Source organism: Drosophila subpulchrella, chromosome 3L, assembly GCF_014743375.2.
Source record: "Drosophila subpulchrella strain 33 F10 #4 breed RU33 chromosome 3L, RU_Dsub_v1.1 Primary Assembly, whole genome shotgun sequence".
NCBI classification, from domain to species: Eukaryota; Metazoa; Arthropoda; class Insecta; order Diptera; family Drosophilidae; genus Drosophila; species Drosophila subpulchrella.
The window spans coordinates 27355892-27372198 of NC_050612.1; the positions used below are offsets into that span (position 1 = coordinate 27355892).

The following is a 16307-nucleotide window of genomic DNA, read 5'->3' on the forward strand; positions in this document are numbered from 1 at the left end:
AAGACAGGATGAAGTCATTTGTAGGCTACACAAGAAAATAAGTTAGAAGAGTTTAAAGATTAAGAGATAGAAAGTCTTTTTATTTATGGACGAAAGCTTAATGGATAATTACTTAAATTCTTCTTCAGAATTTTGGGAAAACTATCTTAGGGTTTCCTAATATCGTGAAGATTTGTTTTTTAAAGAGATTACATTTTTGCGACTATTATTTTAATATATCATTAATATCCTTTAACTGATCTAAAATTACTATATATTTTTTTGAAGCACTGTCTCCATGGGTTTTATTTCAACTCTCACGATGCTCCTTTGATGAAACTTTTGTTTGTTCGACTTTGCTCGACTGTTTGTTGATCTTTTTCGCAACTAATAAGCTAAATATTTTGATTGGGCCCGTGGCCGTAAAAACAAGAAAAAATCTCAAAAAGCGAAGAGAATCGCGAACTCAGCTTGCTCACAGAGACTTGATTAAAATTGGCGTTGTCTTTCCGTTTTCAGGGGTAAGTTTCTCTGATTTCGGACTCTCTCGGATGATTGGCAAATTGCTCAAATTTAAGACCCCAGTCAAGGCTATATTTATTCTCGTTTTGTTTTCCGCTGATAAGGTTTGGCGTTTCTATTTCTACACTACTGGTGGTGCCAAGTAAAATGAAAAAAAAAACCTATTGGCTAACCGGAATTTCGACCACTTCCGCTGGATAAGTCGGGTTCCATTGAGTTCGAGCACCGAAACCGAAGCCACCACTCTCTGCACCAAACACTTGACTCGATTAGCCAAATTCCACAGACTCGCATAAAAAAGCTAGACAGCTTAATAATAAATAAGCTTAAATGCGAACAACCTGCTGGCAATTGTTTATGGCCCAGGTCCGAAAACTCGAAAGCCAGGCCAAAACAAAGACCAAATCTTTGGGGAGTGGGTTGGTGGCGTCGGTATATTGGTGGTAGAGCGAAAGAGTGGGACCTCTCTTTGGCCGAGAAATTTCACTTGGCAGAAAGGAAGGCAAGAGCAGGTTTCAAGGTTGCCAGCGATCGCTCGCGATTTCTTCTTCTCGCCCCCGAAAATCCGAGATAATGGCACCCAGGTGGGACCGATTCGCTCTGGCATCGAAGCACAATGGCACCCAAATACCATAACCCTCAATGCGAAAAATGGTTTGAAGTTTTGGCTTAAAGTAAATGTAGCAAGCCCAAAATCTACCTGATCTGTCAATTATTTTTGACTTTTATCTGATGCTTCAAAGCTATCATAAATCTTTAAAAACTTTACCCTTGAAATGTTTCAGATGTGCTATAATAATTTTTGTAATCCAGCTATAAAATATATCTCAAATTTCGAACCCGAACTTATAATAATATTCATATTTTCGAGAAGGTATTAAAATTTAAACATTTTTCTATCATAATCATATTGATACCATCAAATTTCGCAATAAAACTTGTAAATTCCTTGCTGAAAAAGTTACGTACACTTATGAGGCTCAAATTAACGATCTTGCACTTTGAACTTTAACTGGGAGCCGAGCTCGGTAATCGCTTAGCCACATAGTAACGACTAAAATTCCAACAAGCCCCAAAGTTCCCAAGAAAATAAATAATTTCCCTCTGGAGCTTTTTGTGTGGGCATATTTCCTGCGTTATTTATTGTTGTGCGAGGGACGGACCCTGGGTGATAAGCATTTTGGTCTGGGTAGATTGTTTTTTTTTTGGCCAACACAGTCAACATACTCCGACTTACAGTCTAAAAAAAAAATAAAAAAGAAAGCAAACCGCGAGTGCGAGTACAAAATACAAGACAAGAGGAAAACCAGTTCCCGAGCAAGTTTACTTTTAGTTGTTGTTACTGGCTTATAGCCTTGAATGTGCATTTTACGTTGTTGCTGGTTTTCAGTTTTTGGTTTTTGGCGCGCGCTCAGGAAAACATAAAAACTGGTTGAAGCCACAGTTGGCCAAGTTTTCCCAAACCTCCCAAAAAAAAGGAAAAAAGTAACCGCACAATTGATAGACAAGTGAAATGAGCAGCCAAAGAGAGCGAGAAATTCTCCAGTCTATAGCGGTATTATTTTGCACACGACTTACGGTTATTTTCTAATTACTTACCAAGTAATTTGCATATACCGAAAAAAATATGGAGGTTTCGTAACCAAGTCGCAAGTTGGTATGAACTACCTTTTTAAGTTACCCAACAGTCTTGTCTTGCCAGTCATTTCTTAGAAGGTTATAACAAAAATTAGACCTACAATAAGACTATAAATTGTATAAGTTCAACTAATAACTACTATAAGCTGTAAAACTACTGCATTCTCCAAGCTTCAATATCTTATCTTAAGACTACGAATACCTAAAATTAAACTAAAGGTTTTAGTACCATCCATATTTTATATTTTCCTTTCATTCACTCAGATATACTTTTTTTGCTATCAAAGATCTGAAATGCACTATGATCTTTTAAACACTTCATCACAATCTGTCATCAATTAGTTAATGATGGGTTCCCATCCCTTTGGAATACAAAGGATTATCATAAAACACATCATTCACACCGATCGTGTCATATGGAATGTGTTGCCAAAGGGGTTCTCTACTTCTTATCAATTTGGCAAGTGACATAAGTTATTTTAAATGTTTTTCTAAATAGATTATTTACAATCAATGATGTTGGACTTGCACCCAGAGATAAGCGCAAATGGGTTAAATAATATTGAATGCATGTATTTGACATTGTCAACTGAAACTGATCGGTGGAAGGCAGTTCCTCTGAAGAGCCGGGTTCAGCAAGTCAATTGCCATTAACTGCAGCGGCCTTTCATTTAATTAAAGGGTAATTACAACTCCCCCAATCGCTTGCACTCGAACAATTGTTTTATCTTTATGATTCAGTCCCTTTGATTTCGTTCCCACTCGAAAATGAGCAAAGTTCAAAATACAGTTGGGATTGGCTAATGCAATGATGTATTAGGAATACTTCTAAAATTCGTTTGATTTGGTTTTATAAATAATATTTCTATAGATACATAACAGTTATATACAACTCAACAACAAAAGATATGCATTAAAAAGTTTCATTTAAAGAAATTTGACTGTACACGGCATATAACTGCTGACATAGCGATAAGACTCCATTTCGTGAAACCACAAAAGTTCGTTCTAAATTCGCTTTATGGCCTTTGATTGATGGGCAGGCGCTGTGTTCCGAAATAAAGCTGTGATTGATTGACTCTTTGGCTGATTTTGAATGGGATTATGCATAGTTTTATGCCGGTCAAAAAAGGAAAGGGAACTTGAAATGGAAACAAATGAGAAGTACAAGTACAGCGCACCAATTGCGCAAAATGCCAAAGAACGTCGCTGTAAAAACTCCAATAAAAGTGCAACAACACCGCCCAGCTGCAGTGCAGACATCTAATTGGAAAAAACAACAACAAAATGCAAAGATATAAACAAGTCCATGTGCATTTTGGCTGTTTGTGTTGGTGTTTTCAAAGGGGGAATGTAAAAAGAATTCAAAAATGGACCAACTGGGTCTCCAATAGGAATTGTATATCGCCTGTAGTTTGAAGGCAACTGCTGCCTATTGCTGTTGTTGCACTTTTCCTGCAGAGATCCCGGCATCTGTTTACACATTCCCACACTTGGGGTTAAGTAAATAGGATCCCTGTTTATTTTATTATTTTTAAAATGTATGGGAAAATATCAATGCTAAAGATTCCAAAATAGATTTGCTGCCAAGAAAAAAAGAACTATAATATATTATCCTAAACATTGTGGCACTAGCCAAATAATATTTCCATACTAATAACTTTAATTGTGATTTAATAGCCATTGATAAAATGTAATGTAAATGAATTAATTTTTTTATTTCTTTATAATTGAAGATAAAATGTAACCAAGTTGTATTAATATAACACCACCATGTTTACAACCAATAAACAATTTTACCATTATAATACCGTATTTGTCATTTGCCAATACCATTTAACAGGATCATTTGAAATATTAGAGCACATTTAATATGGTTATTGGTGTGATTATCGAGATGGCCCCAACTGTATGGAAATGGGCTGCTGCCTTGGGGGCGGGGTCGTTGGCATTGCCCCTTCTCCTCTGCGGATCTCTTTTGCCACTCTCTTCTCCTTTCTCCCGCCACGAAGACTTGGCCTTGTTGATAGTCGTTGGCCTCTTGGCTGACCCGTTAAATGTAATTGAATTTAAACGGCAATTGTCTTGCGAATGCATTTATTGCCATTGCACTTTGCAAATCACGGTGCACTAACAGTGGCTCTCAAACTTTCAGGCTTAACGGTGCCGTAGAATTGTTGTAATGAGCGAGCGAGATGGTGAAACGTCAGAGCGAGACAGCCACAGCCCAGTCGGAATGCGGTTTAAAAATAAACCAAGCCCAAAGCGAGACAGCAAGACTGGAGAGAAGATTGGGGGGCGGGGTGGGGGTTCCAAAACGTGCTTTGGCTTAGACCCTATTTAGCCTAGTTTACGACTGGCCAACACACAGCCCAGAAAAAAAGAGAGCCTGGTTTAGAGACAGACACCTGTGCCCCAAGAGAGCGGGCGGGACGAAAAGGGGGAGGGCATCCCCATGCCCATACCCTCGTTATGCTAATTCACATCAGAACTACAGGTTACAGTCTAAAAGGTGAACTATTTTTTAAAACTCTTTAAAATTGAATTATTTAAAATAACAACAATACGATTAGCAAATATCAGCTTAATACTTAAAGATTTCGAAAAAATATTACATTCTATTCATTTTTAATGGCATTTAACAAATTAACATAGCATATTTATGATTTTTGTCATAATTATAGATACTCTTTTTGATTTTTTGTTTTGTGGGAATTTTAACCTTTAAGAAACTTGATATATTTTAATGAAAATTCGAAATCTACACTTCCTATATGATTTTTGTCATATTTTAAGCTACTCTTTTTGATTTTATGTTTTTGGGAGAATTTCAACCTTTAAAGAACTTGATATATTTTGATACAAATTCTAAATCTAGGTTACCAAAGCAAGTTCCTCTTAGCCAGACCAGACTGTCTGATGGTATATGACAGCTTGGCAATTTTTACGACCTGTTCGCACGCAACTTGACCACAATGGATTGGCAGTAAGAGGATGGAAGATCGTCAGATCGGGAATGCCCTTTACCGTTTACAGTTTGGGAGCCCTAGCCGTATTATGCAACGCCCAGCCGGGTTTATTGGCTTATAAAGTGGAGCATCGGACCGTAAAACATCCCATATTTTTTTTAACGATCTTCTCTCCACAAACTTGATTCTATTCCGGTTTTGTTTTTATTCGCTTTTTTTTTTTGCTTACCTTTGACAGCCTCGTAGTATCCCAAATCCAGCGTGAATGATTTACGTTAGTATCCTGTAACCAAGTATATTTCTTTTCCAGATTTCTGGATGCCTCCTGCTTTCCCTTCTTCTTCTTCTTGTTTAGCCGCTGCAATTAACATAAATTCCCGTATTTATTTGTTTTTCGCCGACTGTTTTCACTACGATCTTTCTCCTCCTTTCGCCTCTCTTCCCACTTTTCTTATTCACACACACACATGCACACGAACACAGTCGAAAATCGAAAGATGCAGACGAAGATGGTTATAAAAAATAAGAGAACGCGAACAGGAGGAGCAGGAGGAATCGAGGAGGATGGGGAGGGAGCGGAGGAGAAAAACCGGAAAGTTGTTTTTGTTGTTCGACCATAAGCGGCGTTCTTTTAGCCGAAAAAGTTCTATAACCAAAGAAATCTTAACGTTTTTTAGCCTTTTGGGGGGACTGCTTTAATTTATGCCAAAGAATTTTTGTCACTTGTTGCTGGCTTTCGACCTTAATAACAAATTCCAATGCACACCAGTTGCTTTCGCACGCGAAAACCAGCTTAGTGGGTTTTTTCTCCTTTTTTCGGGGCAGCAATTAGAAATAGCCGCGTTTTAAGCACCGGCGCAACAACAACCACAATGGAATTTTCTAATTAGCACAAAAACTACAACAAGAACAACAGCACTAAGAGCGGCTTAAAAGAGCGAGGGAATGCGAGGAAGAGAGGGAATTGAAGCGCTGATTACGTTTTGCTAAACGGCTCGCGCTTGTTGTTTCTTTTTTTTTTGCACGGCGGTTTGTATTTTTTTTGAGTTGTTAGCGGTTTTGGCTCCGGATTTCGTTCCGCGCGCAACGTCTTCTCAATTCGCCGATCGGTGGAGGTTTGAAGGGGTTTGAAGGTTTGAACGTAAGGAAACGTAAGTGTCGGCAAAACGTAAGTGTCAAAACGTAAGCCAACGTAAGTGTCAGTAAAAAAGGGAGATGCAAGATCGATTGAACGTAAGCAAACGTGAGCGAACGTAAGTTTTAGTAAGAATCGGTAACCATCGAATGTCATCGATGTTTTCAAATCATCGCTCGCGCTTTGCACGTAAGCAAACTATCGATGCCACTTTCGATATCTTATCAGCATCGCTCTTTGACAGTGTTGCCAACCCCTCGAATAAAAGGCTAAACAGCAATGGAAAAAAGCCAGAAGTAGCCGGTAATGATTTTCGTTAATTAATTGAACATTTTATTATCTATTTAACAAAAATTAAAATTAAGATAATGCTTCTTCCTTTTTAAAATCACAGGTACCTATCTATACGGGACTTTTTATTTTTATAAAATAGATTTTACAGGGAGGCTACATCCCATCAAAAAGATTTTCTTGAAAAAAATGGTATAGTCAAAATGATACGTCATTTTAAGAAAGTCTGCACTTTGCTCTTTTTAGTAGCGATATCATAGACGATTTTTTGGTGGCACTGTCTAATGGTCCCCAACTCAAGCACTGGTTTCCTCGGAAAAATTCTAAAATTTGGATCATACAGTCAAAACGGTCCATCTTATCAAATTCGGAGCTCATTTAGAAAAATAAATAATCATTTTTATGTCAAAATATATAACTATTAACATTTTTAAGAAAATTTAATAAAATGCCATCAAATATTAGCGGCACTTTTATTTACTTTAAGGATATCGTTTTGAGTCGAAAAAAGGCGATATAATGAGAAAATCCATATTGGATGGTAAGCCCATGTTTTTTTCTTAATTTGTATATTTTAGGCCCCCAAAATATGTTAAGTCTCGAAAAATAAAAAAATGGTATATTTAAACAGAAGAAAAAGATCTGTATAAAATTGCAGAAGAATCATCTTGCATGAAAAACAGCAACAGTCGGTAAATCGCATATACAATTCATTCGATTGTCTTGTAAATGTATTGTACTATTCGGATCTTATTGTTTAGTGCATTTTATTGAAAATACTGGATGAACTTCACCACTACGTCGATCGGCGCTGGCAGCGAAGTCGGCTTGCCCAGTACTATAAAAGATCATACAAAGTCTGTTGAACACAAATTCGTTACGGATCTGATTCTGTTCATATCATCATTACCACATACCGAAAACAACCATAAAATGATGCAAATCAAGTTCCTGTTCACTTTAATCGCTGTCCTGATGCTGGTTGTCCTGGGAGGCAAAGAGGCCGATGCTGTCGACTGTCTTTCCCGAAGATATAGAGGTCCTTGCGCCGTCTGGGATAATGAGACTTGCAGGCGAATTTGCCGGGAAGAAAGGCGACTCAGCGGACACTGCAGTTCCAGACTGCAGTGCTGGTGCGAAGGATGCTGAGCTTGAATTTAAATATGTATTTCTCCAATAAAAAGAATAATAAATAATAAAACAACTTTGTACAAACAAAAGCTTATCTGACTTATTTTTGATGATTTCTTTAGAAAAATGTGTATACTTTTAATAGATTTTATTAAAATTACACTCGTTTTGGTTTAATACAAAACCCTTTCATTATGATTATGTATGATTACATTCTTGTAACAAGCATTGGACAATAAATGACAATTGAAAATGAACAAAATCGGTGCAAAAGTAAAATTATATTTATACTCGTAGTCATAAAATTACATTTGTATTTATTTAGCTTTAGGATCTTTTGCCTTTCCGGAAGGTACGACGATATCTGTGCTTTATAGGACAATGAGGTGGACCCAGTAGATATTGTAGGGCCAGATGCTGGTGCGAAGGAAGCTGAATATTTAAATGTATCACTAAAAAGTAGAATTACCACGAATTCCTCTAGAAATTAGTTAATATGCAAAAATCTATCCGAAAAACAAGTATCCAAATTGAGTGGTATAAATTATTTATTTATTTATTTAAGATGATAGTAGAGTTTACAAAACTAATACTAACATAGGTTGTGTATTGCTAGCTACGAGGCGTTCGACTACGTATTTATTTACTTAACTTACGAGTTCTATAAATATTGACTACATTCACATTTTTAATACAATTTATAAGAAAAATGTTTTGTTTCATTATTACAATGCGTTGTTTTATTTGGTTGATGCTGGTATTGTAAAGCACAAAGGTCTTTTATATCCGGATAGATTCATCTTCTTAATTTAATTGTTTTAATTTTCAGTACGATGTCGGCACTGGCCCCATATAAAATCTTCTGCGAGTTGCTGGATCGTTACAGATAATCCGTTCGCTCAAAACGTAAAGTTATCCGAAAATCCTACTAAAATGAAGCAAATCCAGATCCTTTATACCGTCTTCGCTATACTGATGCTGATCGTTCTGGTGGCCAATAACTGCGATGCCGACTGCCTTTCCGGAAAATATAGGGGCTCCTGTCTCGCATGGAACAAGAAAAAGTGTAGAGATACTTGCACACGGGAAGGACGAACCGGAGGACACTGCAGCCCCAGTCTAAAATGTTGGTGCGAAGGATGCTAATTTGGATACCAACAACAAGGAAATTAAATTAAATAAATATTTAAAAAACGGGACATACATATGTACATTGTTTTCTTTGCTTTCTGTATTATTTTAAGATTGTTTCACGTCATTTATTTATTGCAATTTAACTTATTTTTTTTAGTTTGTTATCTTTAACATCTGTTTCAATGAGTTGAGTTAATCTCATTTTGGGATACTAAAAATCTAGTTGTATTTTACTGAACGCTTGTTTACAGATTATGCACAATAAAAGATTTAAATGTTGACAATTGAAGGGAAGTTAATAACAATGTGCATAAGGTTTGATCAGCAGTTAAGATTAATCAGCAGTTGCAGCTGCTGTAGGAGGAAACCTCGAGTGCAAACATCTCGACCTATTTTTAAACTGATATATTTTTACTAAATTAAGCGAAAAGTTTCCGTCTGCTTTAGAGATTATAGAAATAGGGATCATAAATTTTAATAAATTGCCTTCCGATAATAATGATGAAGATAAGCCACTTAAATATGTTGTATATTTAGTAGTAACTGTATAACCTTAAATCTATTTGAATTTCGCGCCATCTTTTTGGCGTTGCCAGAATATTCCGCCTTTGTGTGCGGTTCTTTATTCACAACGGTGCTCTCTGGTCACACTTGCAGGACAAAACAAAAGCAAAACAAAAAGATGCCGAAATATATTGTTTTCGTGGGGTTTTTCTTAACCCTAAGCTGCCAGTTTAACCTGTTGCTGGCCCTGAAGAACAAAACCTGCGAGAAACTGCTGGGGGAACTGGGCGATGGCCAGAGCAAGTTCATCTACTGCGCCACCACGAAGTCGGTGCCCGTGAATCTCTGTCTGGGATGCGAGGAGCTCTACCGGGATCTCAGCAAGGATTACGACAACCTCATAGCGGATGCGAACTGCTCCAAGCGGTACCTCAACTCGGACAGGATCAACATTGTGGCCACCACCCAGGGAATCCTGACCAGCCTCTGGCAGAAGGCGCACTGCGAGAGTGGGTATCTGTACTGTCCAATGTACTCATACTAGTGAATCACTCCCTTTGTCTACTTTTCAGATTGTTTTACGGATAAATATTGGGCCCAATACGAAAACAGATCCATCGATTTGCAGGAATGTTTGGAGACCAGCAGTCCGGATGTGACCTGCGTGCAGTGCAAACCCTTCTACCTTGCCTTAAACGATTTGTATCTAAAGATGGAGTCCAAAGTCAGTAGAAATGTGTGCTTTGATCTGCAGGATAATGTAAGTTCAACTCGGAATTGAATATTTCAATCGGAAAAGTTAGATTTTTTGATGCAAATCTCTACTGTTTTAAAATCTATTCTATGTCTTCCGAGGCAAGTTCGTCTTGGAGACCATTTTGGATCATTTTGAAAATACTTTAAAAAAGACTTCATCTCTGTTCTCAATTTATTTTCAAAAATTGTGACTGTAAATTATTCCCATTATGAATCACAACTGTGTGCGAATCACTTACAGTTGAAAATCATGAACAAAATGTGTAATATTTACCACATTCAAATTTATCTCTGATCTCTATTTGGTTTCAGTGTAAACAAAATTATTAAGTTAATGCTTTTTATGTTATGATTAACTAAAGTAATAATACCATTCCCTTTTTTTAGATGAACCGCACCCGCCTGAACTGGTCCAAAACCCTGAACTGTTGTCAACGCGAGGTGAAGCTGACCAACTTCCTTATTGCCGTGGGCGTAGTTGTGCTTCTGCCCATTCTTACCTTCTATATCACGGCAATTGTGGTGACCAAGCGGCGTGAAGCCAACCATGGCTTGCTCAATGATCAGGGTAACTTAAAAGGCCATAGCTTAAATACTATATTTTAATGAGAATCATTTTAGAACCCGAGCTGGACGCTCCTTCCACGTCGAGGCTTATCACGGCAGCAGTGCTGTCCACTCCAGTCGAAGATCCCGCTGTAGTCTCAGCCCAAACAGAAAAAATAGCCAATGTGTTGAGCCATGCCGAGGCTAATCAATCGGACGATTCCGAACAGGATGTACCCAGCGTAAAGCAGCAGATAATAAACCGAGCTGGTCCTGTTTCCGACTACTCCAGTGATGAAGAGCCGCTCGAGGTACCAAAAGTCTTGTTAAGTCCAGAGTCTGACTACTCCAGTGATGATGAGCCCCTTACAAAGCCCAAACGAGCGTAGAGTACAGAGTCCAATGAGGGGAATCCCCGATTTCAATGCCAGAACGCATATCTTGATATTGTAAGGTAGGGGTATGACAGCATTAAGACCTGACTATCAACACTAAGCTTATAAGAGGTTTAAAGCCTTATCAAAATTTCCGAATTTGGTCTTTAATAGGGCCAGTTACTACTACATTTTAGGGAACACCTTCTCCAGCTTGTGCCTAACCAAATATAAGGTATTTTTATGAATAGCCATATGTGATACATCACAATAAAAGCGAAAAATTTGTATATTTATAATAACTATTGTTTAAGACTTTGAAATGCCAATCCCCCATTTTAAATTTGTTCCCGATAAGATCAACAACACATTCTTTTTCAGCATTTTGTATGCACTTTATTGATGGCAAGTAAAACTGCACTTAAGCCTAGGCGTTTAAATAGAATTAATGCGAAAGAAGATCAGGGTCATCATGGAAAGGGCCCTTCCACCGGTTTTGGGTTCTAGCTTAGCAGCTAACCTAATACTAAGATAACAATTAACAAAGGAAATGCATTGTCCGTGTTCGTTCGTAGATCGACTTCGGAGATTCCTCTAATCCCACCTTATCCATAGGGTGTGAATAGGTTGCCATGGGTGGAGGAAGTCTGGAAGTGGACCAAACTCCCGTGGGTCTGCGGCGCAGGTTGGTAGTACGCCTGGTGATAATGAGAAGGAGGAGCCGGCTCGTTCACCTGGATTTGGTGGTAGTTGGTGAAGGGCTCGTGCTCGACGACCTCGCGAACCGTTTGGAACGGATGGTTGACGACAATGCGGCGCTTGTGGAAGGTCTCACTGGTGGCCGAGGCATCGGTGGGCGCAGCCGTGGCCGCGATGACCCGCTCGTTGGGTTTCAGATGGCCGGCGGCTCCATTGAGTGACACATCCACATCGGGCTGGGCCTTGGCCTGCGACGGAGTGGCCTGAGTGGCGGACACCTCGGAATTGGTCGGTGCCTCCACCAATCGCTGGGACTTCTGCTCCCTAAGCTCAGATCTCTGCTGTCCCCTATCGCAATCCGGAGCAATTGTGGTGGCCATCACTGTCGATTTCTCCTGGTCATTGGCTATTTGAATTTGGATGTGGGTATTGTGCTGCTCCTTCTTGGGCTCCTCCTCCATTTTGGGTGCCTCTACAAGCCTGGAAGACTTACTCTCCATATTGTACCTCATTTGGGGTGACTGAACGAGCCTGGAGGATTGGCTATCCGGACTGAATCTCATCTGGGAGTAGGGCGCACTGTAGTCCAGCTCCTCGGCCACGCGCTGTCTGGATGGCTGATTGTAGTAGGTCCTGGGAGTCTGGGACTTGGCGTACACCACCGTGGGTCCCACGTGTTTCCTGAGATAGGGCTTGATCTCGGCCACCTGGGCTGGAACCTCTTGGATTCTCCTCTCCTTGAGAGGCGTCTGACGGCTGTGACCCAGGTAAATATTGTGTTGCGAGGGCGGCAGATGGATCTTGTGCTCGTGCTTGATGATCTGCGTGGGTCGCTCCTCCTCCTCGGCCAGTTCCAGTCGAGCTGGCTTGGCCTCCACACTGCCGGCACTCACATTGGGCAGATACTCCCCGGAGAAGTAGTCATCGTCCTCGTTGTACGGCTGGCGATTGAAGTTGTTCCTCTGCTGCTGCTGCTGCTGCTGCTGCTGATAGACCCTCTGACCAGATCGGGAGTAATCCTGCTCCGGCTCCGCCCGCTGAATCATGTTGGGTGCGAGGTGCTTGGCGTTGATCTTGATGGCATTGCCATTGGGATCCACTCCGGTCACGAAGGAGGGACTGCTCTTACCGCCATCGGTGACATCTCCCAGTGGCTGCTGCTGCTGCAATCGGGCCTCCACGAAGTCATCCTTGGGTGCCTGATCGTAGGAGGGCATTGTGGTCACACTGGAGCCAATGGTGGTGGTCTGCTGATCCTTGGCAGCCGGAGCTGCATCATACGATGGCCTGTACTCCGGAACATTCTGGTTATATGTCTGCGTTTGGATCTGTCCATTGTTGCTGTTGCTGTAGGCGGAGGCCACTGCGGGATGAGGATGGCCCAGGGGCAGGAGGGTCTCTCCCTTGGGAATCTTGGCCACTGGGTGCTCCAGTTCCACGACTAAAGTGCCCGCGGGTTTGATCACCACCCGCTCTTCGATGTCGTAGAATTCCTTCTGGATGGCCGGATGACGCACCTCGTACTTCTTGGCCTTCAGCGCTGGCTGCACAATTTGGATGGTTTTGGTGACCAGGGGACGTTGTGGAGGAGAGTAGCCCCTCGAGGGAGCAGGTGGCAGGTAGCCCGAACCACCCTGATAGCCCGACTGATCGGCATAGTCCTCGTAGCCTTGGCCATCGTCCGCCTCTGGTGGATACTGATCCTGGTAGTCCACCTCCTGGGCATCCTCGTAGCTGAAGCCATTGGGATCGTAGCTTGGGCGATTGTAGCTGGTGGCTGGGTTGAAGCCCGACGAGGAATCATAGCCAGAAGAGGGATCCGATGGCAGAGGAGGATTAGCGGGAGCAGGAGCACCACCGGAAGAGGATGAGGAGGAGGAACTGGCACCTCCCGAGGATGACGACGATGAACTGGAGCTCACAGCCGGCGCAATGTTGGCCGTTTGGATGGGCCCCTGAGATGGCTCGTAGATGGGTTTGCTGTCCTGGGCCACCTCCACATTGGCACTCTGCCCCTGTTGGGAGACGGGAGCAGCCACCTGGCGCTCGAACATGCGCAGCTGCTGGGATCGGCGACCTCCTCCAATCGAAACCAACTTCTGGGGGGCAGCATCTTCCATGGAGGAAGAGGAACTCACGCCGGAGCTGGTTTGCGTGTAGCGCTGCGGGGCGGGATTCGATGACTCGTAGACCTGGGAGACCATTAGTTGGGAGATATATTTTTTGTTAAATAAGTTATCTATATTTTTAATTTTCTTGAAGAAGATACCATATTTTTATCACACCTTTTTTTAGAATTTATAGTTCTTCAATTTTTTATAATATCACTTAGGATCGGAACTACTTTAAAGGATTTTCTTGTAGAAAGAAATCAATTTAAAAGGGTTTACTCCTTTAAAAATAAACAGTCATAAGAAAATCTTTAAATTAAATGTTTATAGCTATAATCTTGCAGTGGAATTTAAAATGTCTTAACTGATTTTGTTTTATTTTTTTCATATCGTAAGGGAATTTAGTATATTTTAAATTGAAAGATCTTAAACAAATTTTACTTTAAAGACCACTCTATAAACTCATGTTAAAAAGATTTAATTCCAAACATACTAATTTTCCTTAGTTTCTAAAATCCTTAAAAACAAGATCTATAGTTTTTCCTATCACTCACCGTCTCCACAGTGGGTCCGTGGCTGTGGTAGGACTGGATGTACCGCTCGAACTCCTGATTCTGGCGGAGCTGCTGGTTACGCTGTCGGAACTGGCCGCTATGAGGACTCGGTGGCTGCTGGTGGAGGGGGGGGCGTCTGCTCTGGTTTCGTCGACGGGGAATTCGTCCGTTCTTGAACATGGGTGTCTGACCCTGGGCCGAGGGCTGTAGTCCCAATCCCTGGCGGGGGGACAGCTGCTGAGGTGCTTGTTGCTGCTGCTGTTGGGTTTGGACCATCTGTTGCTGCTGCTGCTGAGACTGGGATTGAGTCTGAACCGGCTGCTGTCGCTCCTGGATGCGCTGGAACTGCTTGTCCTCGTCCCTCTGAGGTCCTGCCCTCAGTTCCGCCGGAGCATGACCCTCTACGTACTTGACATCCGCCGGATTCGTGGCCGGCTGCTGGGCAATCGATATGTTCACATGGGTGGCCGCATCCACTTGGCTCCAGGCCACCGCCAGCAGGAGCACCAGCAGTCCTCGATACATCCTGTCCTGATCCTGTGCAATCGGCTATCCAAAATCCAAGTCCTATTCGGAAGTCGAATCACTGCTGACCACCACCAAAGCTGACCGCTGTCTGATCGATCGATGGAGTGTGCTCCGCATATTTATACGGATTTCGGGTGGAATCGGAATTGGGGGAGCGATCGCAATCGCGATCAGTGTCAAAGTCAACTGCAGCATTGGGAATAGCAATATCTAGCTACAATAGCTTCAATAGCTTCGATAGCTCCGATACTGACCTGGGCCAAACTGTTTAGGGATGAGTCTCAGATGCTTAACCCAGTTCTACAATTAAAGGCATTCGACCTGGCGATGGAGCGATCGCATTTGATCGATGATGCATTCAACAAATTGCTGTCATCGTTTCACACTTGGTGGCACGCACCAACACTGAGAGAAAAACCATCCTGATATCATAGCAAAGTTATAGCTAAATATCCCTATATTTATCCCATCTAGATATACTGGTATTATATTTTTGCAGGAAAGGAAATTAAAATGTTCTCGATAGTAACAAACACAAATAAATAAAAATACAAATTTTAAATGAAGTCCTACAGTATTTATAAAAGTTTCAATTTCAGAATCATCTTTAGATATCTAAAAAATATTCTTTATAAAGGTAAAATGGTTTGAGATTCTTGTTTAATAAGGAGTTTTAGTGAGTTATTGAATCAATTAAAATATTTCTAAAATAAGTATAGTTTAAAAACGATCTTAAACTTATATCCAGATCTCACATATCATTTTTCCACCTGATCTGATCTGATCTCGACACCGAATTTCGTTAGCATCCGTAAAAGGTCAGTGCAGCATTTTCATGTAATTGTCGGAAGGTCAGAAATGCAGCTCCGTTGGCAACTAGTTTGAACTTGAAATCCGAGCCGAGACGTTGAACTGTTCCACTGGAGGAGCTCGAGATCGGCCCCCAATAGGTTGATCAATTCGGATTTTGGGGGTGCTGCTCAGGCAAATTTGCGCAATCGAAGTTTGGCGAAAACAAGCATTCGAAAAGAAGGTAAAGGTTAATGTGAAGTACTTCAGTTTTTTCTGCCAAGCCAATTTACCACAAATGAAGTCAAAGTCAAATGTGGGTGGATAATATTAGGCAAAAAGAAGGCCAGACAAAGGGAGAAAGTGGAGATTTATAAAAATAAATTTTAAAAGATTTTTTCTGTGTTTAAATATCATCATATATCATAAATTGTATATGGACAAAGTCAAATATGGCTTAATAAATTAAAAAATAACACTAATTGATCGAGGTCCTTTGAATGGTTAATTAATTTTATTGAATGAAACCAACTTGGTCATAGAGTTAAACCAGTTTTACACAAATGTATGTATAATCCTTATAGTATAAGGTACTCAGAATCATTTTTGAAATTCCCCATTCCACTCCAGTTTGACACCCCAACATT

General features: G+C 40.8%; 5 protein-coding genes across 7 annotated transcripts in view; 3 read left to right on the forward strand and 2 right to left on the reverse strand.

Annotated features, from left to right (window-relative positions):
• Positions 1-6224, reverse strand: part of LOC119552870 (spectrin beta chain, non-erythrocytic 5) — a 32750-nt gene extending 26526 nt beyond the window's left edge. For all 3 annotated transcript variants that reach the window (XM_037862769.1, XM_037862767.1, XM_037862766.1), the window contains exons 1-2: positions 6089-6224; positions 5338-5466 (exon numbers count right to left, since the gene is read on the reverse strand). The gene's annotated coding sequence lies outside the window, so the exon portion shown is untranslated. The remainder of the gene's footprint in view (positions 1-5337; positions 5467-6088) is intronic.
• A 1243-nt stretch (positions 6225-7467) lies between these two features.
• On the forward strand, positions 7468-7683 carry LOC119553734 (drosomycin-like). Its single transcript, XM_037864324.1, has one exon. It carries the CDS (start codon positions 7468-7470, stop codon positions 7681-7683), a length of 216 nt encoding a protein of 71 aa, XP_037720252.1.
• A 915-nt stretch (positions 7684-8598) lies between these two features.
• On the forward strand, positions 8599-8811 carry LOC119553914 (drosomycin-like). The gene has a single exon (XM_037864589.1). The coding sequence runs from the start codon at positions 8599-8601 to the stop codon at positions 8809-8811; it is 213 nt and encodes a 70-aa protein (XP_037720517.1).
• Positions 8812-9444: 633 nt separating this feature from the next.
• On the forward strand, positions 9445-11229 carry LOC119553343 (osteopetrosis-associated transmembrane protein 1). Its single transcript, XM_037863679.1, has 4 exons — positions 9445-9812; positions 9876-10063; positions 10447-10627; positions 10681-11229. Exons 1-4 carry the CDS (start codon positions 9482-9484, stop codon positions 10992-10994), a joined length of 1014 nt encoding a protein of 337 aa, XP_037719607.1. The 5' UTR covers positions 9445-9481; the 3' UTR covers positions 10995-11229.
• A 147-nt stretch (positions 11230-11376) lies between these two features.
• On the reverse strand, positions 11377-14970 carry LOC119555116 (ras-interacting protein RIP3). Its single transcript, XM_037866340.1, has 2 exons — positions 14344-14970; positions 11377-13870 (listed from the first exon to the last, which is right to left on the reverse strand). The coding sequence occupies exons 1-2, from the start codon at positions 14866-14868 to the stop codon at positions 11585-11587; spliced, it is 2811 nt and encodes a 936-aa protein (XP_037722268.1). The 5' UTR covers positions 14869-14970; the 3' UTR covers positions 11377-11584.
• Between the last annotated feature and the right edge of the window lie 1337 nt (positions 14971-16307).